The sequence below is a fragment of the Dermacentor variabilis genome, unplaced genomic scaffold (assembly GCF_050947875.1).
Source record: "Dermacentor variabilis isolate Ectoservices unplaced genomic scaffold, ASM5094787v1 scaffold_12, whole genome shotgun sequence".
NCBI classification, from domain to species: Eukaryota; Metazoa; Arthropoda; class Arachnida; order Ixodida; family Ixodidae; genus Dermacentor; species Dermacentor variabilis.
The window spans coordinates 1,890,849-1,917,114 of record NW_027460280.1 but is presented as its reverse complement, the minus strand read 5'-3'; the positions used below and the strand labels follow the sequence as shown (position 1 = coordinate 1,917,114).

General features: G+C 46.9%; 1 protein-coding gene across 22 annotated transcripts in view; it reads right to left on the bottom strand.

Moving 5' to 3' along the window:
• The window catches only part of LOC142566355 (peptide transporter family 1-like), a 732,761-nt gene that overhangs the window by 112,580 nt on the left and 593,915 nt on the right, over nucleotides 1–26,266 (bottom strand). For all 22 annotated transcript variants that reach the window (XM_075677280.1, XM_075677294.1, XM_075677282.1 and 19 more), the window contains one exon: nucleotides 1,720–1,809. In XM_075677280.1, the coding sequence (XP_075533395.1) occupies nucleotides 1,720–1,809 (90 nt within the window). The remainder of the gene's footprint in view (nucleotides 1–1,719; nucleotides 1,810–26,266) is intronic.

The following is a 26,266-nucleotide window of genomic DNA, read 5'->3' as shown; positions in this document are numbered from 1 at the left end:
TTATCGACGAGAGCAAATCAAGATCGACTAAAATTCCTGTTTCAAATTATGAACCGTCAGTATAAAATTGATATCACCCAGTACATTTCCTATTCGCAATCTAGAATAACACGGCATCAACACGAGCATACGCTAACCGGGTATTCCTTTTCTAATGACGCTATCAGGTACTCATTTTCTCCTCGAGTAATCAGAGAATGGAATGAGCATAACTCGTCCTTAACAGCGACAAACTCTTTATCCCTGTTCGTTTCACAGCTGGAGCTCATCACAAGACATTATTAACGACTTCTAATTGCTTGTTATTCCTTATGTTAAACTGACAGTGATCAGAAAAAAATTGTATACGCTTGTTTGTTCACAAATATTTCACGTTTTTGCTTTGTCTATGATGTGCCCGGTTGTTGTTAATGTAATTCTGCGTTGTTTAGTGTTCTATTGCACACCTTATTTAACTTATCTTTTGTATTTTGTTGAATATCGTTTCTTTTTCATTCTTTGTGTAGCTTGCACGCGCATTTATGTACGGAAAACAAATTCTGAGATTTTACGAGCGCTGATACTGGAATATAACGTACCTAGGTGACTGGGTTACATTGTAATCCATAACGGACGTGTAGAAGGCAAAGGCAAGACGGAGACAACAACGAGAGTCGACGAGCACTGATCCATAAATGTAACCTATCTAGGTCAGTGGGCTGCGTGGTAATCCATACTGAATGAGACGAACGCAAGCGCAACATGGAGACAACAACGAGATTTTAGGAGCGCTGATACAGAAATATAACGTATCTAGGTGACCGGGCTGCACGGTAATCCATACTGAACGTGAAGATCGCAAAGGCAACACAGAAACAACAACGAGATTGCACGAGCGCTGATCCATAAATTTAACATATCTAAGTGACTCGGCTGCATGGAGATCCATACTGAACGTGAAGAACGCAAAGTCTACACTTAGACAACAACCAGATTCGATGAGAACCGATCCAGAAATGTAACATTTCTAGATGACTCGGCTAGATGGCAATGCATACTGAATGTGAAGAACCAAAAGGCAACACGGTGACAACAATGAGATCGGACGAGCGCTGGTACAGAAATGTAACATACCTAGGTAACTGGCCTACGCGGTAATCCATACTGAACGTAGAGAACGCAAAGGCAACACGGAGACAACAACGAGATTCGACGTGCACTGATCCATAAATTGCGAGACAGCTGTTAAGCCTCATTGCCTTCTTGCCATTGCGCTGTAATTAATTTATGGTTTTTCACGAAGATAACGACACCAGTCCAACGGTGCATATGTTCAGCGACTTGGTTGCCTTAGCACACGTAGCAGTGGGCCGCTCAGAGTAACGCCTTTGTGAAAAGAATGGAGCACACCGACGCAGAGTTAATGCGCGTTTTCATGAGCACGTTTGTTCCACGACCACTCTGCTGAGCAGCACTATGAGGGAAGTAGTGCGAAAATCCTGAAAGGCGACAGAGGGCTAAACGTGCCAAACAAACATATTTAATTGAGACTGCATGTACACAAAGAGCGCGCACACTACTTTGCGTACACTTACAACATTTAAGGATGACGGATCGAAAATCCATATTCATTCTCATACAGTGTTTCATGCCACCTAAGGACGTTGGGATCTCTCAGGCTTGGCGTGACAGGAACCTACGTAACTACCATGCCTATCATTGATAGCGTGGAGGCCTCACCTGTTGGTCGAAGAGCGCCCAGAAGACCGGCAAAGGCGCATATAGGACAAGCACGTGCAGCACGTCTTTGATGTCGGCGATAAGCGATTTCTGCGAAAAAAAGACAATTTGCGCATGATTATGCCTTTAATGGGACACTCGGGTAATTGGAAAGATGACAATCAGGGCAATTAACTGAACCCACTTATGAATCACGCTGCCCCGAAGAGTTTCCTCTGTGCATCGCGTTCGCAAACGGTGACAGCTGATAATCATAAAAAAACATTCTTGAACATAAAATAAAGACAAGTTTTAAAAACAGGCAGAGAATTCGTGCTTATAAAACCTCTCTTCGTCCTCCTTTCGCTCTAAGCATTCTTTTCTGTGGATATTAACCCACCAGCAGAGTTGAGAGCAGTGAAACTCACGCATGAGCAGCGATATCTACGAAAGAAAAGTTACAATGACGTTTCGCTTCGTGAACGCGGGTGACGGGCAAGCGTATGGGTGCTACAGCGCACACGACGATATCGACCCTCGGTGCGCCTTGAGGCCTACCGTGTCTGCATCGCAGATCGCATTCAAGACAGGGCTCGCGCGGCCGCGCCGTACGCAGCAGCCACCGAAGTAGAACGTCCGGTTGCAAACATTCGCTTCCTATCTAAAAAACCTAGCATGGCGTCAACGCACATAGGCAAACATGAACACTTCACACTCGGTGAGCGCGAACAATAGCTCTCAAAACACCGGCGCGAGGAATCGCGGCAGCAGCAGCGAGCGAATGACCTTCGTACTCTTTATCGCTTCAACGCAAATTGCGCCGTGAGAATACAGCGCACGCAAAGCTACGAGTCGTTGGCCCACCGAGACTATGACACCAAAGCAGATCGCTTTCAAGATAAAGCCCGCATGACCGCGTGCAGCCAAAGTACACCGCTCTCTCCCGCCCCTCCTCCTATGCCATGGTGCCATAGCACGACGGAATACGGCGCGCTTCCGCCGCTTGCCCAAGCGATATTTCTTTTTAATTATGGGGTTCAAAGCCACGATATCATTATGAGGAACGCCGTAGTGGACTCCGGAAATGTGGATCACCCGGGGTTCTTTAACGTCCATCCAAATCTAAGTAGACGGGTGTTTTCGCATTTCGCCCCATCTAAATGCGGGCACCGTGACCGGGAGCACTAGACTTGGCTGCCATCGTCGGCTCACCGTCGCACGCTTTCATTCGCACGCACAGCGTACGGCACGCGACCACGATGCTACCACGACACAAACCCACTACGTATGCATCGCAAAGAAAACATCTAGTGCTGCCAAAGGAAATCAACTCAGCGTGCATTTGCCTACCTTGCTCTTCCATGACGCTTCGCCTCGCTTCTCCCTGCCTACTTCGTTCAACGTTACCTAAACTTTCCTCTAGGTGGCGGTATTTTGCCGAGCGATGAGTTCTTTGGTTCCGATGAGGCTTGGTTCCTGGATTTTGTGGCGGACGGACGTGTTTTTCGAGGCTCCGTGGCGGCGACGAAATCATAAGTTTTTGTGCATGCTTTCAGCTTGCTTCTGTTTTTGATTTGCTGTTTTTCTTGCCTTTAAATAGTAATTGGGTGGTTTTCTTTTCATTTCCTCTTTTTTTTGCCACTCGTATTCAGGTGCGCGGGTGTGCTTCGCGTACATTTGGTTTTGCAGGATGGTTAGAGCTTCCTTTCGTGCCACGTGCTCCAGCACGTGCAGCCGGATGGGACCTTGAGTGTTTGTAGTCTATAAATGGTAGCTTGGCAGTGGCAAGACAAATATCTATTAGTGGTTTTACTATGCGTGTTTTGGTAGGAAAGTGAGAGCGTGGCCGCATGGATGAGCGCGTACGAGAGCGTGTCATACCTTAGGTCTCCACGGCATTGATTGCTTTTGAAACAGTGGTGAGAGTTGCTTTGCGACATTTTGAGGATTTGGATCCTGTGCGTATCGGTTTTTGCTAAAAGGCACGTACTCTGCATTGATATAGTATTATTGTATTTGCATCAGTAGTAGCATAATTATAGTATTATAGTATTTGCAAACAGCCGTGCAATACATGGCGAGAAACACGGGAAAGCAGGTAGTGCGCGGGGGTCCCTTAAGGCACCATGACGAGACGGATTATTATTACTATTTATACATACTGCAGACCACATAACGTGGTCCAAGCAGGACGTGCATATTTTTTAACAAATCAGATTGAGTATATGGGTGCATATACATTGTGTTTTATATCCAGATACAAATAAGTAGCAAAATTGAACAGAATGGCTAAATGTACACAATGCTACACTATGACAAGACGATCGCGCTTTGGTATAGAATTGCACTGAGACACTGCATGCGGGAAAAAGGAAAATTTATAAGCATCTGTTTTTGCGAAATATGGCGTTAAAGATCTTGGTTGTTGATGTCGTGTATGTCTTGTTGATACGGGGGATAAATACAATGAAGTGTGAATACCGAATTGCTGGTTAAGAAGAGAATTCAGGAAGCCCAAGCGAAATAGCCTTATTCTGTACTGAAGTGGGGGTATGTTATTGGCTGTCATTAGTTCCGACGGATAGTCCACACGACGAAATTTAGAAAAGACAAATCGAACAGCCTTTCTTTGAATTCTTTCGAGTTTATCAATGTTACGTTTTGTGTAAGGGTCCCATACTATGCTTGCATACTTTAGGTTTGGTCTGATGTACGATTCATAGCATAGAAGGTTTACATTTGGTGGTGAATTACGCAGCTTGTGTCTAAGGAAACACAACTTTTTGAAAGCGGAACAAATGTTATCAACGTGTCAATTCCAGGAGAGGTTAGCAGTGAACGTTACACCTAAATATTTGTAGCTATCGACATGAGAAACTGTAGATGAACCTAGAGAGTAAGCATACTGAAAGGGGGATTTTTTTAGTTATAGAGATGGAAACTGTTTTTTGTACATTTACGACCATGCCCCACTGGTTGCACCATTGGTATATGTAATCTAGATTTTTGTTTAGTTCTTGTTGATCATGTATGCTACAAACTTCACGGAATAATGTACAGTCATCTGCGAACAATCAAATTTGAACAATTGGATCAATTATATCTAAGATATCATTTATATAGCACAAAAATAGCAAGGGTCCTAGCACGCTGCCTTGGGGTACACCCGACGTGACTGGTAGAAGGCATGAATTTAGATCCTCGACTGTGACAAACTGCACCTGATTTCTCAAATAATCTGCCACCCAAGCGAGCAACAACTTCGGAAGAACAATGTTGCTGAGTTTATAGATTAGTTTGTCATGAGGAACTTTATGAAAGGCCTTACAGAAATCTAAAAAAGTTGTGTCTATCTGAATATTGTTATCAATACCTTTGGCAAATTCATGCGTAGCCGTGACGAGTTGCGTCACTGTCGAATACTTCTTTCTAAAGCCGTGCTGAAAACTTGTTAATATGGAGTGTTTGTCAAGGAATTCTGTAATCTGAGAGGCTATAGTATGTTCTATAAGTTTACAACATGAGGAAGTTAAAGCTATCGGTCTGTGATTAGATAGTAATAATCTGTCGCCTTTCTTGAAGATAGGGATTACTTGGGCCTTCTTCCAGTCACGCGGCAAGGTTGCTGTTCACAAGGAACTATTAAAAATAACAAAAATGAACTTGGCAACGCATTCGGCATATCGTCGAAGAAACGCATTTGGAAGATCGTCAGAACCGCAGCCTTTTTTCCTGTTTAGGTTTGAAAGTATAGGAACCAAACCAGGATATGAAATGAAATTGACTTCGTATGGTTGAAATGAGATTGCGGTAGGCGTACATGGTCCGGACACTGAAAACACGCTTTGAAAATAGACGTTAAAATGATTTGTTATATCTTCATAATTTGTAACCATGCTACCGTCAACTGATCTCTTCGAAACTGCTTTTTTGCTTCCACTACGATAATTACAGAACTTGGAAGGATCATCCTTTATAAAATTGGGCATTACAGTTTTAAAGTAGTAATCTTTTGCGTGATGCATCGCTCGTGCAAGGATTCTTTAGTGATCGCTGATAACTCTGCACTGCGCATGCTGCTTTCTTAGCCCAACAAAAACTAGCCAACAAACTAGCCCAACAAAAAGTTCTGCTGGAATAGCTTTCTTAGCCGTTTAACTTTTCTCTTCAATTTAATTATTTCACGAGTCATCCAGGGTGTACGCCTGTGCGTTTGTTTGCGTTTGCTGGGTATAAAGTTGTTCATACAGCAATGACACGTCTCAACAAATTTGTCCCAAAGAGTGCCCGTGTTTGAGACACCGCCACCAAAATATGCAAGTACGGTTTCCATGTATTCAAGCACACAAGCATCGTCAGCTCGGGAATAGTCCTTAAAATACCGAATGGGAGATTTTTGGTAGCTACTGCATTTAAGAAGAGGAATTCACACGCTTACAAGTTCATGATCGGACAGCCCTTGATCCACTAGAATGGTATGTTCTGAAAAAGCCCTCTTCACAAATACCAAATCTAGAACCGAGCTTGCATATCCTTGTACGCGTGTGGGTTGTTTGATTATTTGAGTTAGGTCGTGAGCGAGCATCATATCAAAAATAATGTTAGCGTTTTTACTGGCCTGACAACAGGCCAGTCCCTCCCAGTCCACACTTGGCAAATTAAAGTTTCCGACCACGAAAATTTTCTTATTACGATACAGTGACATATGTTCTTTGAGCACAGTTAAATACTCCGGGCACGCGCCTGGAGGCCTGTAACATGCGTATAAGACGAAGCTATGTCCCCAACAGGACAACTGTACGCACAAACATTCAAGAATGCCAGCATCAGTTGTAATCGTAGCTTCTACTTCGGGATTAACAAGGATGGCTACCCCTCCACCTCTAGTAGTTCTTTCTTTTCGATATACGTTGTAACATGAAGGAAAGATTTCATCGCCACTAATTTTTTTTCTCAGCCACGTCTCTGTTATCACCGCGATGTGAGGATCATGCTGCATAAGTATGGTTTCTAACTTATCTATTTTAGTAGTGACACTGCGCGCGTTTATGTTAAGTAGCCTCAGTTCTTTCCGTTTGGTTACATCTCCGGTTTCTTTGGAGGACCTAGCGATTTTTACTTGGGGTGTGGTTTCTAGACGAGGGATCTGATGGCATTGCTCAGTTATGTCTGTGGCGATGGCGCTTGGCTTCGAGTGTTCGGCCGTCGGGTTTCGCTTGCCGCAGTGCTTCGCTTATTGGTTCCGTTTTTTTGAACAGGTACTTTATCATTTTTCTTTTCGTCCCAAACGTATGCCTTTTTATTGATATATAGCTTATCGTATACCAGCCAGGCTTTGTCGCCGTTTTACCGATTCATTTTGCAGCTTTGCTATAGCTTTCTTCTGATTCCCCGCAGTCTTACAGAAAAATCCTCGCCAATCGAGTAATTCGTGCCTTTCAGTTTGCTTCCCTGCTTTAGAATTGTAATTTTGTCTCTTGAATCTAGGAGCTTGAGAATAATAGGCCTGACCATGCCAGGCGACGGCCCTCCCAACCTATGAATACGTTCTATAGCTACTGGTTCTAGCTCAAGAATACCTTTTATTATCTCATTGTTCACAGCAACCTCTAGCGATTCGATTTTCTCTTCTTCAGCTTCAGGTAGTCCGTAAACAATGATATTAGACCTTCCGCTTCGGTTCTCCAGGTCATCAATTCTTGCTTCAAGGTGGGTAATTTGCTCTTGGCACGGCGTAACTTTAATTTCTAGACTGGCCAAGGAATCTAATTTTTTGTCAATATCGGTAAGGCGTTTTTCTTTTATTTGCCTAATGTCGATTGCAATCTCACTAAGTTGTTTTGCTGTTTGTGCAAGGTCAGGGCCGGAGTTAGTTTCGATGTCGCCACAAAGCAGTAGTAACCATCGAACAGATCAAGTAGCATCGAACAATGCGCAACGATGAGAATCGAGAGGGCATCAAATCAACCGGCACACAATGTGATGTCGACACTAGGCTGCAGAAAATGGAGGCTTTCCAGGAAGAGCTTCTCAAACAGGTGCAACAGCTGAAAAATGAGCTAAACAGGAAGCGTGATGCACGGAAGGTAGGTGAAAAGAGACTAGAAGCAGCCAAGGAAAAGCTGAACAGGGTGGCCATTGTGAACGAGAACGTGCTTGACAATGGAACGCACATCCCCGATGCGACAGGCGAGGGAGTGTCAACAAAGTACGCGGAATGCACCCAGCGTGATGAAGGGTTAGCTGGAAAGAGCGGCACCTATCTTGAGGCCGCCACGCGGAAAAAGCAGGACTACAGGGGACATGCCCCTTGTCGAGTCCGAATCACGCGCAAAAGGACAAAGGGAAACAGGGAGTAGTAGGGGAGAGTGAAAAGGTTATCGCCGGCGACTCAGACCTGGCTGGGTGCTCAAAAGCAATTCTGGAAAGGGTGAAAGGCGATAAAGGATTGACAGTAGGGACATTTAAAGGGCGGACACTGGGTTCTGTCATGGAGCGAGCAAAAGAAAAGCTCGCGGAAAATGCCCACGTGCGCAACCTTGTCATAGTAGCAGGTGGGATAAATGACGTCCTAAACAGGAAAGGGACTGGACTAGCCCAGCGCTTGGCGAAGGGGGTGGACGACTTGCGCGAGCTATCCCCTGAGGTGCAAATCGTAGTGTGCACGGTGCCCGAAGTGCCTGTACATGACAGTAACGTACGAAGAGCCGTAGTGGCTGCTAATGAGGCAATATGGAAAATGAGTCGAGTGAAAGGCTTCGAGGTTGTCGAAGTGAACAGGAAAGTGAGAAGGTGTGGTAGTTTTAAACGAGACGGGATCCACTTCAATTACGGTCTTGCACGAGAAGTGAGCTAGCGATTTGCTGATCGCGCTGTTTCTTTTTTAGAGTACCCACGGGCGCTCAGGAGGCCAGAGTAGGTAGTAATGAAGAAGGTCCCTTAAGGGAACCTGAGTATAGCATCGCCGTCGATAACAGAAAAAGGAGGAAAGCAAGAAAGAGAGCTCGCCATGCAATAGGCTACATAAACATGCAGGGCGGCAGAAGAAAGGAAAGTGGGCAGATTGAGGAGCAGTTAAATAGACAACAAATAGGGGTGTATGCGGTTACAGAAACGCACCTTAGAGACTCAGAAGAGCCGCCAGTTATTGAGAATTATGTTTGGGAGGAGTGCAACAGTACTAAGTCGGAAAGAAAGGGAGGGGGAGTCGGAATGCTGATCCATCAGAGCGCCAAATGGAAAAGAATAAATTCAAAATGTCAAGAGCATCTTTGGTTATCAGGTACAATGAGCGGGAAAAAAGCTTCGCTGGGCGTTACCTATTTGTGGACCGTAAATATTTGCACAGAGAAGAATAAAGGGTTAGTGGAATGCATGAGCGCTGATATTCAGGGTTTCGGGAATGGTGCTGAAATTGTCCTATTAGGTGAGATGAATGCCCACGTAAAGGATTTAGGTGGCTATGCCGACAACAACGCGAAGTCAATGCTAGACCTTTGTGAGCAACATAACCTCGTTATCGTTTACACAGGGCCTCAGTGTGAAGGGCAGACCACGTGGGAAGTGGAAAACCGGCAATCGACCATTGATTACTATCTGGTGACAGAAGGAATTCATGATAAGTTCAGAGAAATGGTCATTGATGAGGAAGGGCATAGCAACATAGGGAGTAACATAGCAACATAAACGCATCATTTTGAAAATGGGATATGAAGTTGGGAAAGAGAGCAAAGAGCGCAAAATGGCCAGTCCAGATTTGAACGCTGAACAAATAGCAAATATAGTCACAAGAGTGGGGGAAGAACTTGGCAAATGGCCAAGTAAAGAGTGGGAACATGGTGAGCTTCTCAGTGTAATAACGACAGAAATATGGAAAGAGAAACAATATATTCGTTGGAAACGAAGAAAGAAACCGAAAAGCTGGTGGAACAGGGAGATAGGAGAAGCGGTCGCCGAATGACAGAAAGCATCTCGAGAGCACAGGCAGGCAAAGAAGGCGCAGTTGCCGCAGGATGAAGTAACCAGGAAATGGGAAATCTACCGGGAGAAAAAGTCCATGGTTCAAATACTGGTGCAAGCAAAATGGAAAGGTGAAAGTGAACGTTGGTTGTCAGAAATACGTGAGAAAAAGAAGGCCGCACCTAGAATATTTTGGAACCACATAAAACTATTAGGCAGAAAGTCAACAATAATACAACAACATATCCTAGACGAAAATTAAAACAGACTGGAAAGAGAAGCGACAATAAATTACATCCGGAAAATAAGATCAGAATCTTTCCAAGCCAATGACGAGGTTGTATTTGCAGAAAAAAAGCATGACAGAGACCCAAGTGGAAAAGGAGCAGGTGCTGATAGATTTCAACTGGAAGAAAGCGGAAGAGAAAATTCCCAAGGGCACAGCCACGGGGCTAGACGAGGTTCCCGTTAGGCTGATTAATGAACTAGGACCAAAAAGTAAGGAAGCTATGGTGAAAGCAGTAGAAAAAACTTTAAAAGAGAGACGAATACCAGACAGTTGGCGACAAAGAAGACTGCATTTAATTTATAAAGGTAAGGGGGAGAAAGACAGAATTCACTCTTATAGAGCGTTGACCATTACATCGGTAATATACAGGGTAGCAATGCGGGCAATCAAATTAAAGCTTCAAGCATGGGCAGAAAATAATGGCACTTAGGGAGAACTTCAGAATGGCTTCAGAATAGGTAGGCGTTTAGATGGTAACTTATTTGTTTTTACTCAGTGTATTGAAACATCAAAAGTAGAAAGCAGACCGTTATACCTGGCCTTTTTAGACATTACAGGAGCATATGACAACGTAGACCGCCACATTTTGTGGGATATTCTGCACGGGGAAGGCTAAAGTGACGATTGTCTACAGCTTCTGAAAAAGATTTACCAAGAAAATACCGCTTGCGTTGAATGAGAAGGGACGAGGAGCGAGGAGAAAGTTCATATCAACAAGGGATTGAGGCAGGGGTGCCCTTTATCCCCACCGCTGTTTATGATGTACATGGTGAGGATGGAGAGGGCGCTAGAAGGAAGTAATATCGAGTTTAAACTCACATGCAAACAGGCGGGTACAGTAATAGAGCAGCAGCTCCCATATTTTATTTTATGCGGACAGCATTGTGTTGCTAGCTAACAAGCAAAGCGATTTGCAACGTCTGGCTAATATCTGTTGGCAGGAAGGCCACAATTTAGGTTTGAAATTTAGCGTTAGAAAATCAGGTGTTATGGTATTCGATGAAAACAGTGAACAGACAGCGGAGATACAGGGTCAGGAAGTACCTCGGGTAACAGAATATAAATACCTTGGTATATGGATAAACGAAGACAATACATATCCGCTTTCCTCGACACGAGGGATTAGTTCGCGTGAGTGCCACCACGTGGCGTACTGACCTTAAACATTTCAAACTTCCCGCGGTGACGCGTGATGACGTAAACAAATCGAAAATAAAATAATTGAAAGCTATCCCTGCGCTTTGAACTTTGCCACAATGCTTGCCCCGCCGGCGTTATCAGTATTCCTCATAAAGCGTAGCCGCTTGTCGCCTGGAAATGACTTATCATCCTAAGAGCGCGACGAGCGATCCCGGATTCTGGGCTTTTGATACGGTTCTTTTTTCTCTTCTTTTCTTTTTCTTTTTTTTTTCGTTTCGATGCTGCGGAGTAAACAAGCTAGGCTAACCGTCAGAAGCATTCCGTGTCAGCCTTTCTTCAGTCGGCACACATTGTTAAAGTCCGAACATCGCACAGCGTCTACAAGAGACGCCGTCCTGGACGGCTTTTGATTTTGGCCTGTCGATTTCTTTAAGGTGCCCCCAATTATTTCGCTAGCGACTTTGCTATCCGTACTCACGGACTACCGCCACAGCTGCAAATCGAGATGTGCCTAAGTATTGAGACATATCCATGGATATGTTGGTTTTGCACCTTGACGCAAAAGTCACGACACAAGAATTGAGCAAAGTGTCTCTGTGTCGTCGTCTGTAAGCATGCAATGGCCGAAACTGCTCGCAATATTACGTCACACTGTCCACCAGGCCAGGTACACCCTCGGGTATGCAATATAGAGTACTTGCAGTTAGTTTCCAAGGCAGTCGCCTATGACGGTTATCCACGTGCGTGAAGAAAGACCGCTATTTAAAATTATTGTGCAGTAGTATATGCGGGATTTGTACGCTCTCCATTTTGTCTACCATGTTGCCGTTCCGCCTTTATAATATTGCCGCAATGTAGACTAGCATTTATCGAAGGCCATAAAGGCTACCGACATACCGAAAGACCTCGCGCACAGCTCCTGACAATTACTTGTATTCAATATTTGTGCGACTGCCAAGGACAGTCCTTAACGAATGTTACATAACACATTATGGGATTCTACGTGCCAAAACTACGATCTCATTATGAGCCACGCCGTAGTGTGGAATTCGGGAATAATTTAGACCACTTGGGGTTTTTTAACATGCGCCTAACCCTAAGTACACGGGTGTTTTCGCATTTCACACCCATCGAAATACGGCTGCCGTGGCTGGGATTCGATCCCGAGACCTCGTGATTAGCAGCCAAACCCAGTAAAAGCTAAGCAACAACGGAGGGGGAGGAATGTTGGCAGTGCGAGGAAGGTGACAGTCGGCACGTAAGACAATTTGTTCCCATCCTCATTGAATGAGAATGATACCAGCCGTCGAAGAATGACACCATAGAATACACTGTATTTAATGTGACGGAGTCCGCGTCCAATATTTCACACCAGAATCACCCTGTAACTGACGACCAGGCATCTCGCTTATAAGTGCAGTCGCGTGACAGTTGTCGGGTGCTGGCGTTGGCCACAGGACCTACTTGACCTCTTTTCATCACTTGCCGCCATTTTCTCCTTATTTTGCACCATCAGGTTTCACCTGAACTAGTTAAACAGCACATTTAATTTTGGGAAAATTTGGCCACCCTGGTTAACGTAATGGTTTCTTATTTTTAGGTCATCTTTCATATTTATCTAATGCTGTCCTGGGATTTCCAGCGGTGTCACCTTTCCCAACATGCCTGCATTTTTGTCGGCCTCTGTTCATGTTTTGGAGGATATTTAATAGACGTTGAAACCTATGCATGGCCCCCTGACTACGCTGCTCAAAAGTTAAATTGTTCCCCTAAGGTCTGGACTCTCCGCTAGGGGGCCGTGGAGTACTGACGTACCTCGCATGGGCTCCTGCGTCTTGCGCTCATTTCTACAGAAAGGCCACTCACCGCTTTCATTTTGCACCGACAGAATCGGCAAGCTCCAAGGAACCAGCGGATACCACCTACTTTAAATGTGAATGCGTTTTGGTCAGGATTTCGAGCTTCATCTTCACCGACCATCCCGCGCCTTACTAAGCCTAACGCCGCGCGAGACACCACCGCCCCGCCGGGGACAACCACCGTCGAACGTGCAACAGGCACACGGTGCGCGTGAGAGGAGGCCGACGACGCTCGCTGCCGCACGTGCGTTGCACGTGCACTGCGAGCCGAAGAGGAGGCTCGGCGCTCGCAGGCACTGCGGCTGACAAGCAGACTTTGAGATGAGCCAGGGAACACCCGCGACGGACGCGACGTCAAGCGAACGACAAGAAGAAACAAGCGCAATGCATACAGACTCAGCGAAAGAAGCCGACGTCGCGCAATCTTGGACCTACTATCAAAACAGCGGCAGAACTATAGACCTCAACCACCAATGGCTGACATGGGAAAGGAAAGGCAAGAAGGAAACCACGCGCATCAAAGCCCCCGCAGTGACCCAATCCACACAACAGCCAGCCATGCCGCCGCCGCCCCGCAAATCCAGAATGCCACCGCTACCTCTGGACGACATCAAGAATGTCTACCGCCCACAAGCTGGCCTTGAACTCGCCAAATGGTCACTCGTCGCAGTCACTCACGCAGTCGGAAGATCCAGCGGAATATTGCAAAAAAGAATTCCACGACAACGTGCGAGTACAAATGCAAAAAGAAGAAAATCTCATCATTGCAAGTAGAGCAAACAAGAACTACGCTCAAAACTTAGCCAAGCTCACTAACGTACAGCTTGGAGGCAACATTTACAACGTAAAAGCCAACTCACGTCTACCCGAAGATGTCAGCAAAGGTGTTAGCTACGTAACTGAGGTTTTTAGCGCACTAAAAGGGACGAAAGACGGTGGCAAGACGCGCGTTTGTCCAATTTTCTGGCGCGAGTGGATCGCCTGAAACAGGCCGGTTTCCCGCAGCATATCATCACAGCTGTGGCCGAAGGTCTTCTTAAGACCGCAAAACGCGGGCGACAGGATGAGCAGTTTACTTCACCGGAAAATGCGTGAGTGAAGCAGAAATGTGTAATCATACCGTACATCCATGATATCTCGCACAGACTGAAGAAGATTGGCAATAACGCAAATGCAAGCGTCATCTTTTCAGCGCCAATCAAGCTGTCCAACTTGTGCAAGACCAGCTACTGTGGTTCTGAGAGGCCCAGTTGCCGGACAAATCACAAGGAATGCTACGTTCATTGTGAGAACAATATCGTGCATGAACTGCCCCTGTCGTGCGGCAAAAAATACATCGGCCAAACGGGAAGGTGCGTAAATGACAGGTTGCGTGAACACGCAAATAATGTGCGAACTGGAGCATTGGGACATCTGGCTTTTCACTGCAGAAAGCATGGGTGCAGTCCCATTTATAAACAGTGCACGGTGATAGGAAGAAGCCCAGCGCAAACAACACGTGAGATTATTGAAGTGGCGAAGATCGCTAGTTTGGGGAGCGCTTGTGTTAGCGCGCCTTCAATCGATCTTTCGAAAAAAGAATTCGCTTTTTTAAACGTGACACAGAGGATGGTCTGATGGAGATGACATTGTAATCTTGCAATTACAAAAAAATTTTGGCAATGCATGGTCGCTATTTCATCTTTGATATCATCTTAACTTTCCATTAGACATGTCTTGTTGCTGTCTCATTTGATTAGAAATCAGTACATATGCGCATGCGTACGGTGGTGTGTGTTACCTATATATATGTGTATCGCTTTGTGAAATAAAACAATTGTTGGAAGTTAGCGCTGTGTCCGCGTCTTGCCACCGTCTTTCGTCCCTCTTCGTGCGCTAAAAAACCTCAGTTATGGAATACCAACCCTCCCTAACCTACGCTCTTTCGTGTTAGCTACGGTATCACGCCTGGGACTTGCAGTGCGAAGCGAATGGATGGAATTCGAGTGCCAGCACGCTATACAGTCCTCAACGCCCGCATGCTCGGACAGTCCACGGCAGCCGTAATCTATTTTCAGGGCCCCCACGCCCCCTACAACATCATTTATCACAGTGGCGACTAGCGATGAAAGCCCTACCGCAAATCAGTTCAGTATTGCCGAACCTGTGGCAACCTCGGACATCGCCAATAAGTTTGCCCAAAACCAACCCCAAATTTCTGCTACAAATGTGGTCAAACAAACCAACCTCCGAACCATGACTGCCATACCGCGTGCAAGGTTGCGGAGAAGGACACGAAACGGTTGGGAAAGAATGCAAGAAGACGCTCAAGCCTAACCCACCGCCTTACCAACTAAGACAGCGAAGGCAAAACAGGATCCAAGAGCGAGACAGTCGATGGAGCTCCAACCGCGATGAGTTCCCTGAACTAGGCGCTGCCAATGGATGCGCCGCCAACTCAAGTGGCGCCTCCAGTAGCACCGCAAAAACTCGCAGAACCACGTCAAAATCACGGTCAAGATCGCGGTCGCGTTCCCGAAAACGCGTGAATTACGCTGAAGTTGCCATTGGATGCGCCGCCAACTCAGGTAACGCCTCCAGTAGCACCGCGACAAGTAGCAGACCCACGTCAAGATCACGATCAAAACAGCGATCGCCTTCCCGAAAACGCGTGAATTACGCTGAAGTGGCCGGCAGCTCAGGCAGTGCCAGCGTCGGATTGGCAGAAACGGTAGCCGTAAGAGTCCTCGAGAGCAAGCTACAACATCACCAAAGTCTCATAGACAGACTATTCCTAAGATGCAAGGAATACGAACATGGAAGCAAGCAACCATTTACAGCGCTAACCACGGAGGCAGTTGATTCCGCGATCGAAGCTAGAGTTCAAAAGCACCTCCAGGCTTTCGAGGACGTCTTCACAAAGAACTTCCTTGTCCTGATTGAACACATCACCAAGCCTATCGTCGAGAAGATTGCGTCCGTTAGCACCCAAGTAGCCACCCTCGCAAATCAAGTCGCCACTCTCACAAGCCAGGTTACCGGCCTAGCAGCCCAGGTCAACAATTTCATAGCACACGCAAAGAACAATTATGTCACCAAGTCCTACCTCGACAGCCTTCTCAACACGACCGAGCAGGGTAGAGAGAAGGCTCGCACGAACAGTCGCAATGGCTCCCGCTCTATCTCACCCAACCATGAAGCTGCCTGTGAAGCTGAAGGGCGTCATGATGGTGACACCTAAAACCCCAACAAAGAGCTCGCAAAACACTCTGCGCATCTGGCAATGGAACTGTCGATCCTTTCGTCCCCGGTATGCAGACCTACAAGAACTCGTCGAACTGGACCACCCTGATATAATTGCCCTACAGGAAACCAATACCCACAACGTCCGACTTCAAGGATACACCGCTCATACACAAACTCAACGCACAGCCGTCCTTACCAAGAAAACTCTCACAACGCAGGAACGCGAAATACAAGACATCCCTATCGAGCACACCTCTTTATCGCCAGCATATACAGCCCTCCTGGTGATCAACTTCCGGAATTCGACCACTTTGTCCGTGAACTCAGGAAACGCACGAAAAGCCATCAATTGTCATAATGGGAGATTTCAACGCCCTGCATGCAGCATGGGCTTATCCAAACACCACCAAGAAGGGAGCGCGAGTTCACGACATTGCTCAACAACACAGGCTGACCCTCTGAAACGACCCATTGCAGGCTACGAGAGTCGGGAACAGTTTCTCTAGGGACACAAACCCGGACCTTACGTTCACAGCGAACGTTCACTGGGCCGAGTGGAGTTGACTCTCGGAGACGCTCGGAAGCGATCACCGCATTATCCAACTTGACATCGCGCATAACTGGAAGCCAACCAAGACTAGAGTTGCTCGACTAACAGACTGGAAGTCCTTCAGAGACAACCTCAGCGGCAACACAACAATCGACGACATCGACCATTGGCTCAAGGGCGTTTTCATTACCGGAGAAAGCCACACCAAGAGCATCCAGCTAAGCACCAACACCTCCGCAGTCGACCCGCATCTCCTTCATCTCTGGGAGGCCAAAAGGGGCCTCCTGAAAAAGTGGAAGAGACAAAAGCTCAATAGAAAACTTAAGCAACGAATCGCCCTTCTCATCATACAGGCCCAAGATTACGTGGAGCAACTTAGCAGGCAAAATTGGCACATTTTTTGTGATAGCATACAAGCGACACTCAGCACCAAGAAAACCTGGCATCTCCTACGCGCTCTCTTAGCTACCGATCGCACGAAAATGCAACAGAGGCAAGATCTGCGCAGACTGATCCACAATCACGCTGGATCGGAGCATGATCTCCTTCGTGAGCTTCAGCAAAAACTTAGCAGCGCCAAGCCCACTTCATCAGCAAGCGGAAAGACGTACGAGGGTGCAACAAACCCAGATCTCGATCGACTATTCACCCAGGCAGAGCTCCACGCAGCCTTAACCAAACTCACTAGAAACACCAGTCCCGGCAACGACAGAATAACTAATAAGCTCCTACGCAACCTCCCGCAAGCTGCCACTACAGCACTGCTACAGTACTACAACGACTGCTGGGAAAAAGGGCATCTACCAGCAGCCTGGAAGCATTCGGAGGTCACCATGATCCCCAAACCCAACAAAACCCTTCGCATCGAAAACCTCCGTCCCATTTCCCTCACATCTTGCGTGGGCAAACTCCTCGAGCACATGGTGCACGACCGGTTAACAACATACCTCGATGACAACAGATACTTCCCGCAAACCACGTTCGGATTCCGACAGCATCTGTCCACGCAGGATGTACTCCTGCTCCTCAAAGAAGACTTGCTCGAATACCTCGATCACAGACGCAAATCATCAATCTTGGCAATCGACGTAAAGGGCGCATTCGACAACGTGAGCCACGATGCCATTCTCCGCAACCTCGAAGATACAGGCTGCGGAGCCCGGATCTATAACTACATCAGCAGCTTTTTGACAACCCGAACAGCAACAGTAGGCGTCTGCAACCTCCGCAGCGATAAATTTCGCCTACCCGGCAAAGGAACCCCACAAGAATCAGTTATTTCACCCCTCATTTTCAATATCACAATGATCAAGCTACCGAAACAACTGAACACCATCCCAAACCTATGCCCTTTACGCCGACGACGTCACGCTCGGGACCAAAGTACCTACTACTGGACAACAAGAACGCAATCTGCAAGAAACCATCGATACTATCTAAAGATACCTCCGAGACTGCGGTCTCCTATGCGCACCCGAAAAGTCAGAGCTTGTCGTCCTGAGAGCACGGACACGAGGAAGACCACCTAACTATATCGAACCCGATCCTAGCGTCTCGCTCAACGGAACCAAGATCCCTAGAGTCGACTCTCTTCGCGTACTCGGACTTCATATCCACAAGGACGGATCAGGGGCGGCCACTCTCCCGCGTCTGCAGCGCACACTGTCACAAGTCACGCACCTCGTCAAGAGGATCACAAACCAAAGAAGCGGACTCAAGCTCTGCTAACTAGCCGTATCACCTACGGAACTCCCTACTTGACGCTCAAGCCGGCAGAAATCTAGAAACTCAATGTTGTCATTAGAAAGGCAATCAAAGTAGCCTTGACCCTCCACCCATGGTATCAACGGAGAAACTTCTCAAGCTCGGCGTCCACAATACGTGGGATGATGATGTATAGGGTTTTTGTGGCGCAAGGGCCAGTCATGGCCTAAGAGCGCCAAGCAATGGTCTTATGTAGTCGGTGAGAAAAATAACAACAAAGGGTATGGTGGCTGTCTATGACGAGATAGTGTGGCTGTATAGAGGCATAAGACAAGAAGCAGGATATGAACATGTAATGATAATGACAATGGCTTGTGAGGTGGGGTGCTGTTAACCTAAAAGTTATACCATGAAGGTATGAGATACTAATAACGTAGATATGTCAGTAGCACTACTGCCTCAACGAGGTCCTTAAGTGAAAGGGCCCTGAGGCAAGTGCTATCGAAAGCGCTGCTTTCGCAGGAGGAGCCACTGATTAGAGGCCGTGCAACGAAACTTGTGGGCCCAGTATTTGTAATGCGTCAACATCCTGTAAAAAGTTAAAAACGGTGTTTGGGTTAAAAAGCGGATCAGCACCAAGGAACATACATGGGTGTAAAGGGATCTGCTGTCGGTACGCTAGAGGGAAGTGCTTCTTCCTTTGAGATTCCGCTTCCCGATACTACAGCAGCACATGGAGGACGGTCAGTGTCTCTCCACATTTACAACAGGTTGGAGCTTCGCTACCGGTCAATAGATAAGAGTGTGTGCCATATGTATGGCCTATCCTAAGGCGGCAGAAAATGACTTCAGTTCGTCGTGTTTTTGTTATTGGTGCGTAATTTCCTAAATGTGGCTTAATTAAATGGAGTTTATTGGAGGTTTCAGCATCCCACATCTGTTGCCAATGCCTTCTAAGTTTTTTGCGCAAAACTAGTTTTAGGTCTGAAGGTGCAATACCTATGGAAGAGTTGCCAGCTTTTTTCGTGATGGATTTGGCAATTTCATCAGCGAACGTGTTGCCCTCGATGCCCCTGTGCCCAGGCACCCAACATACTATGACGTGTTTGTTACACGAATATAATTTGAGCAGGAGTGAATAAAAATGAGTGAATATGGGATTCTTGAAGTTCTTGAGTGACATCAGAGATGTTACGACAGGTAGAGAGTCTGTAAATACAATGGCTTTCTGTAGCTCTGTTTTCTTGAATTGTTGAACAGCAGAGAGTATTGCGTAAGCCTCTGCACTGAAGATGCTTGTTTCCGGGTGCATAACGTTGGATTCGGAAAACGATGGGCCGACAGCTGCATAGGAAACGCCAGCGTGCGACTTCGAAGCGTCAGTGTAAAATTCCGTGTACGGGTACGTGTGCTTGAGTTCTAAGAAATGCATTCTTATTTGTGCCTCTGGAGCGTGTTTTGTAAAATCTACGAAGGATGTATCGCATTCTATGTGCTGCCACTGCCACGGCGGCAGTGGCTTTGCTGGGACCATGAGGTTTTGCTCAAGAATCGGAACTTCCATTTCCTCAGAAAGTTTTCTAACGCGCAGAGAAAATGGTTCTCTAGCTGCAGGTCGATTATCAAACAGCTTTGCAGATGCGAGGTCGTTTATGGTTTCGCAACATGGATGGTCGCGGTTAGCGTTAACTTTCAGAAATAAAGGAAACTGCAGTACGACCTGTGAAGATGAAGCGACCACTCGTTGGCTTCAACGTAGAGACTCTCTACAGGACTCGTCCTGAAGGCACCGGTAGCCAGGCGGATACCCAAGTGATGAATACGGTCAAGAATCTTTAAGGCGATTGGAGTGGCAGACTTGTAAACCACGGCCCCGTAGTCTAGGCGCGTACATATAAGGCTTTTGTAGTCATTCATGAGGCCTTTCCTGTCACTGCCCCATGTTGCATGCGACAATATTTTCAGAATGTTCATTGTTTTTAGGCACTTGTGCTTAAGATATCTAAGGTGCGGAATGAAAGTTAATTTTTTATCCAGAATAATGCCCAGAAATTTGTGTTCTGTGTTTACAGGTATGCGCTGTCCATTTAAGTCTATATTGGGATCTGAGGTCAGTCCTCTCTTTCGTGTGAATAACACACATGAGCTTTTATTGGGATTGATTTTAAAGCCATTTTCTCTGGCCCATTTAGACACTTTGTTCAGTTGAAGTTGGATGTGTCGTTCACAGATTGCAAGGTTACATGACTTGAAACCGATCTGTATATCATCTACATATAGGGAGTAGAACATGCCATGCGGTATCGCTGAACGCAAGGAGTTCATTTTTATTATGAAAAGCGTACAGCTGAGTACGCCCCCTGCGGCACCCCAGTTTCCTGTGTATATGGTCTGGAAGGAGCATTCCCAACTCTAACGCGGAACGCGCGATTTGATAAGAAGCTTTCAATTATGTTAAGCATATTCCCGCGGATACCAATTTCTGAAAGATCTCGTAATATTCCAAACCGCCACGTTGTATCATATGCTTTTTCCATGTCGAGGAAGACAGACACAAAAAACTGTTTGTGTATGAAAGCGTCACGGATATTTGCTTCTATGCGAACAAGACTGTCTGTTGTAGAACGGCCTTCTCTGAAGCCGCACTGATAAGGATCGAGCACTGTTTTCTTCAAGGAAATGTAAGAGCCTGCGGTTTATCATTTTCTCATAAAGTTTGCAAAGACAACTTGTTAAAGCAATGGGACAGTAACTTTCCACTGAGGATGCATCTTTACCTTGTTTTAGAATGGGTACTACGATGGCTTCTCTCCATGCCAGTGGAAGGAAACCAGTTGCCCAAATTGTGTTGAAGAGGGACAGCAGAGCCATTTGAGCGTTAGAGTCCAGATGATTGATCATCTCAGACATAACATGATCGGCTCCGAGAGCAGAGCTTTGACAAGTGTTTAATGATGCTCTGAATTCCGCAACAATGAAGGGACAATAAGGTTCGTTTTCACCAGACTTTCTATTGAACGACTTGCTTTCTGCAGATTGTTTCAGTTTATGGAAGGACTCCGAATAATATTCGGAGCTGGACACATGCTCGAAAAAGGGGGCGCGACACCGCCGGACGCACTATGTGCTCACCCCTACTTGTAACACAGGTTGCTCTCGCTGTCTGGCTCGGCCCACTTGGAATGCTCGTCAAAAGTGCTCCGGGAACAAGCGCAACGGATGAAGAAGCATCGACACACGGGCCTTCCATCCAGCCGGGTGTTCTACAAGCCGGAATCGTCTCCCCCCCAAAACTGGAGCGCCTCGGATTCGTCGTCTGGCAACCCGGAACCACAGCAACAGTATTTAACCGCCCACCTACGTCGCATTCACCGGGGCGCGACACCGCCGGACGCACTATGTGCTCACCTCTTCTTGTAACACAGGTTGTTTACACGAGCCATTGCGCATGCATGCGAACTTCAAACCCATTTTTATTTGCGGTGTCGTGCCCCAGTGACACCAAGGACTGGTTATTTTGGTTTGTTAACTGTTGTACGTCCGCGGTGTGCCATGTTGCGTTGTCACAATTGCTGTTAGCTTTGTCAGGCGACGGGGAGTCGAACCCAGGCCCTGATAGCGTTCAGGAATCTTGTACGCAGACCGACGCAGGGGATATCTCTGCTGTCTTGCAGATGCTTACCAAGCTTCAGTCAGGTCAAGAAAAAATTTTGTCTGATTTAGCGGACATACGGACTAAACAATATGCCACTGACAAAAAAGTGAAGAACTTGACGGAACGTGTCGACCTTCTAGAGCAAGGATGCTCGCAGTCCAGTAACTCTTCGGCCGCTTCGAAGACCGCGTCTGCAGAAATAGCTGCTTTGAAAGCTTCCACGGATGATTCCGAAAATTGGCTACGAAGGAACAACCTTCTCTTTTTTGGTTTTGAGGATAACCCGTTGGAAACCTGGAAGCAAGCCGAAGAAACTGTTGTTGCGTTCTGCTCTACTAAGCTAGGTGTATCGCTTGACCCACTAAACATTGATCGAGCGCCTAGACTGGGCACTTACAGTGAATATAAAAACCGTCCCATAATTGTTCGCTTTGATAGATTCAAAGATAAAGATGCGGTATTGGGGGCGGGCCCAAAGTTGAAGACCAGTGACATTTCCATCAGGGAAGACTTCTCTCGTTCAGTACGCTTAGCCCGCAGGAAACTTTCCGAACTTGCAAAGGCTCGGTCCTCCTCGTACAAAATAAGGCACGATAAGCTTCGTATGGACGGACGAAACTTCATTTACGACGCTGATAGTGATAATATTGTGCTGCAAAAACGTGACCTTCAAACGGCGTCGAGCAATCCCTGTTACTGAAGTTAACGGTTCCGTCAGCGTTTCCCGATGCCGCTCCGTTGAGCATGTGCCGTGCCGTCCTTCATTGGTAAACGTTATGGTTATCAATTGCCGAAGCGTCAAGAACAAAACCAACGAGTTAACAGGGCTCGTGTCATCTTTTGGTCCTCACATTGTTATCGGGTCTGAATCTTGGTTGGATGAATCGATTTCCAGCTCTGAAATATTTCCTGCGGAATACATGGCCTATCGCAATACGCACGGTGGGGGTTACTGCACCTCTTGTGCTGTTGTGGGAACGGTGAGGGGTTACTGAAATTGGGGTTTCACCAAATGAAACAATATTTGTCAATTTGTCGTGTTGTGTTTTGTCACGAACTTCAAGGAGAAGGTCGCCACTGGCCATTTTAGTAATTTTGTATCCAGGGCCCAGTGTGTCGGTGAGGCACTTCGCAACAACAAATGGAGAAAGCGTTCTTACAGTCCTTCGGTTCGTTTCGGTATGGATGACATGAAAATGTGGGAAAATATCTTTTCTCTTGGCGAAAAAGTTGAAGGGTTCATCGGTGCGGCCTCTTTTCAAAAGAGGTCGATCAGGTAGTCTGGGAATGAGCTAGAAGCCATAAAATTACTGAAATTTTGGCAGCTGTGGCAGGCACCAACCTGGAGCCCAACTCGAGGACGTGACAAGATTCTGTATAAATGCAGGCTGCCAGCGCCAGCAGTACACAGCCACTATAACCTAATGTATATACCCAAGATTGGATACATTACACACGGTTAACCCTCGCCGCCAGGAAATTTGCAAGCGAGAAGAAGGGGAAAGAAGACAGGAAAGATGAAAAGGATAGAGAGAAAGGCGAAGATTGGAGAGGAGGACAGGAAAAGGCGACTGCCGATTTCCCCCAGGTGGGTGAGTCTGGAGGTGCCGTCTATGTGAAGCCGAGGCCGAAGAGCTGTGTTGCTTCCGCAGGGGGGCCTTAAAGGTCCAAACACCCAGCATCGGCTCAACCCCCAGGATCCCCCTTTCCCCAGACACGGCTAAGCCGCGCACGACTACATGCGGGAGGGTCCAACCCTCGTGTGCTCGGGTACGTGGTGTCGCACCACACCAAACGCCCGCTGACGCAGACGCCCCTGCGGGGACAATACGTGGGAAGAGCTTGTCGAAGCTCATAAGATCAGCCAACTAGAGCGGCTCAATCTCACACCCACCGGACGTGCAGTTTTGCGCTATCTCAACTACAGTGAAAGCTTCATTGCAGAACAGACTAGAAAGCAAGAATCCTACCTGCAGTCCGGGACTCTATCAGCGTTGCAAGTATACCGCGCAATATGCATCGAACTTGCCATAAGCAGCTGTCGGCAAAGCAGAATCCGCGCACTCAGCAAGAAATACGGCAGAGACCATGATACAACGTACACCGATGCTGCCCGGTATATTACACGAAACGCCTTTGCGCTAAGTGTCACTGATCACCAAGGTAAAGAACTTGCAGCTGTCACCACCCGAGCAAGAGCCCCCGAGACTGCAGAGGAAGCGGCAATCGCTCTGGCAATAACAAATTGTCCGGAAGTAGCAGTATTATTAACAGACTCCCAGGCAGCATCTCGCAACTATCAAAAAGGATGCATATCAGAAATCGCGCTCAAAATACTTCGAAATCACACCGCACGCGTCCCGCTCCCCGACACCCACATCAACTGGGTTCCAGGCCATCAGGGCATGACAGGAAATGAGGCGGCACACGCCGCTGCCCGCGAGCATACCAGCCGAATCTGTAGAAGAAAGTAGGCTTCACCACACAAGAATCTTAGCAAAGAGGAAGAAGTCATCCTGCGCCACCTACAGACCAACACCTACGTACACAGAATATTCATTCACAGACTGTATCCTACGCAGTGCTCCTACACATGCCCCCATTGCGACGTTCCAGACACACTGCAACACATGGTACACGATTGCGCACTGCGTGACACATCCGCAGACCCTACCTCACAAGCTCCACAAGACGACTCCTAAGAAAGCCGCCCCATAGAAGCACAAGAAGAGCACCCCAACTCACCAAAGATATATACGACAACTGAAACATGAGAGGCCAAGCTTTCCTCTGATGACCTGGACGACCAACGCAGTCTCGTCGCCCGGGCCAAGGAGGCAGCCCAAGCCAGAGGGTTCTTGGAATAAGGAATCCTCCCACCTAGGGTGACCGGGTTCTAACCCGGTTTACCAATTCGGAAAATAAAAGTTTAGTTCTCTCTCTCTCCTTCTTCTGCCTTCTTGTTTTTCATAAACCTCCGGGTTTCCCTGTCACTTGTATCCCATTTTGATGACTACAATCCCACGGAAGTTGGCAACGATATAATGTCCATGCCATTAAAGCTGTTCAAATCAATTCTACCGTGGACACGACAGCCGCTTTTGCTCACTGTGAATGCAAATATTGCATTAATGAGCGCCATTCTTAAGCGTATAAATTGGTAGTCTAAAAAATTATGCGGATCTCACATGTGCGAATTGATGTAAACGAAGCTTTCCGCGTTCTTTGTTGTCATTGTCGTACGTAGTCTCCACAGAGTAGTCAGGCACCCTCTAATGAAGTGCAGTCAATGTTTGCCTGATTACGCCTGCCATTTTGATGCAAATAAATGTAACTTCAACTCATTTTCTCAGAAATAAATGCTGAATGAAACGCTGACGTCATCCTGAACAAGATCATCAAGCGCCGCAGTGCTCGATCTTATGACGCCCCTATTGGCAAGGTTATTTTCGTGTGTTTTCTTTTTTTTTGGGGGGGGGGGGGCGATGTGCTCTTGTACCGTAGAAACGTCCCTCGGACGTCGCTAATGTGCTCGTTTTTACTCTCAAGCGCCTAATGAAAACAGCCATCGCTGCAACTCAAGATGTCCTGGTGGCAGGCCACCATGACGTGTGGCCACGCTGATTCATCTGGTTGGCATATATTATTTTATGCGTCCTACTTCGCCACATTCATTTTTCAAACTATGCCAGAGCTCGAAAAGGCCGGCCAACTCACTAGGTCTCTTTCCTCTGTTTACTTCCGCAAAGTGTGCATCTATCGATGTGGTTACCACATATGCCCAGCGTATATGTATGCTATTACTCAAGCCTTTTTGGCGACCTGAGCAACTAAAGTCGCAGGCTTTCTTCAACCGACGTCGACGCTCAATATGGCTATCCTCAAGTACTTTTCGCGGACTTCGCTCACCGCCTTCTCTGCAGTGTCATCTCTTACACTTCTCCCTCCTGCTAGACACAACACAAACACGCAACGACCTCAACGAAGTATCAATTACACGTTAGCTGACACGCTGTCGATGTAGCTTTCCGCTGAGCACCTGGATTGGAGCGTGGTCCTATCTATGGGTACATTATCGGTCTACAGCCTCGCTCAACAACACTGCTCTTTACTCATCACTTTTTTTGTCGACAGCAGCACACTGTTTTTTCTCTGAATATACTTTCGGCGTTACGTGTGACCTTGCA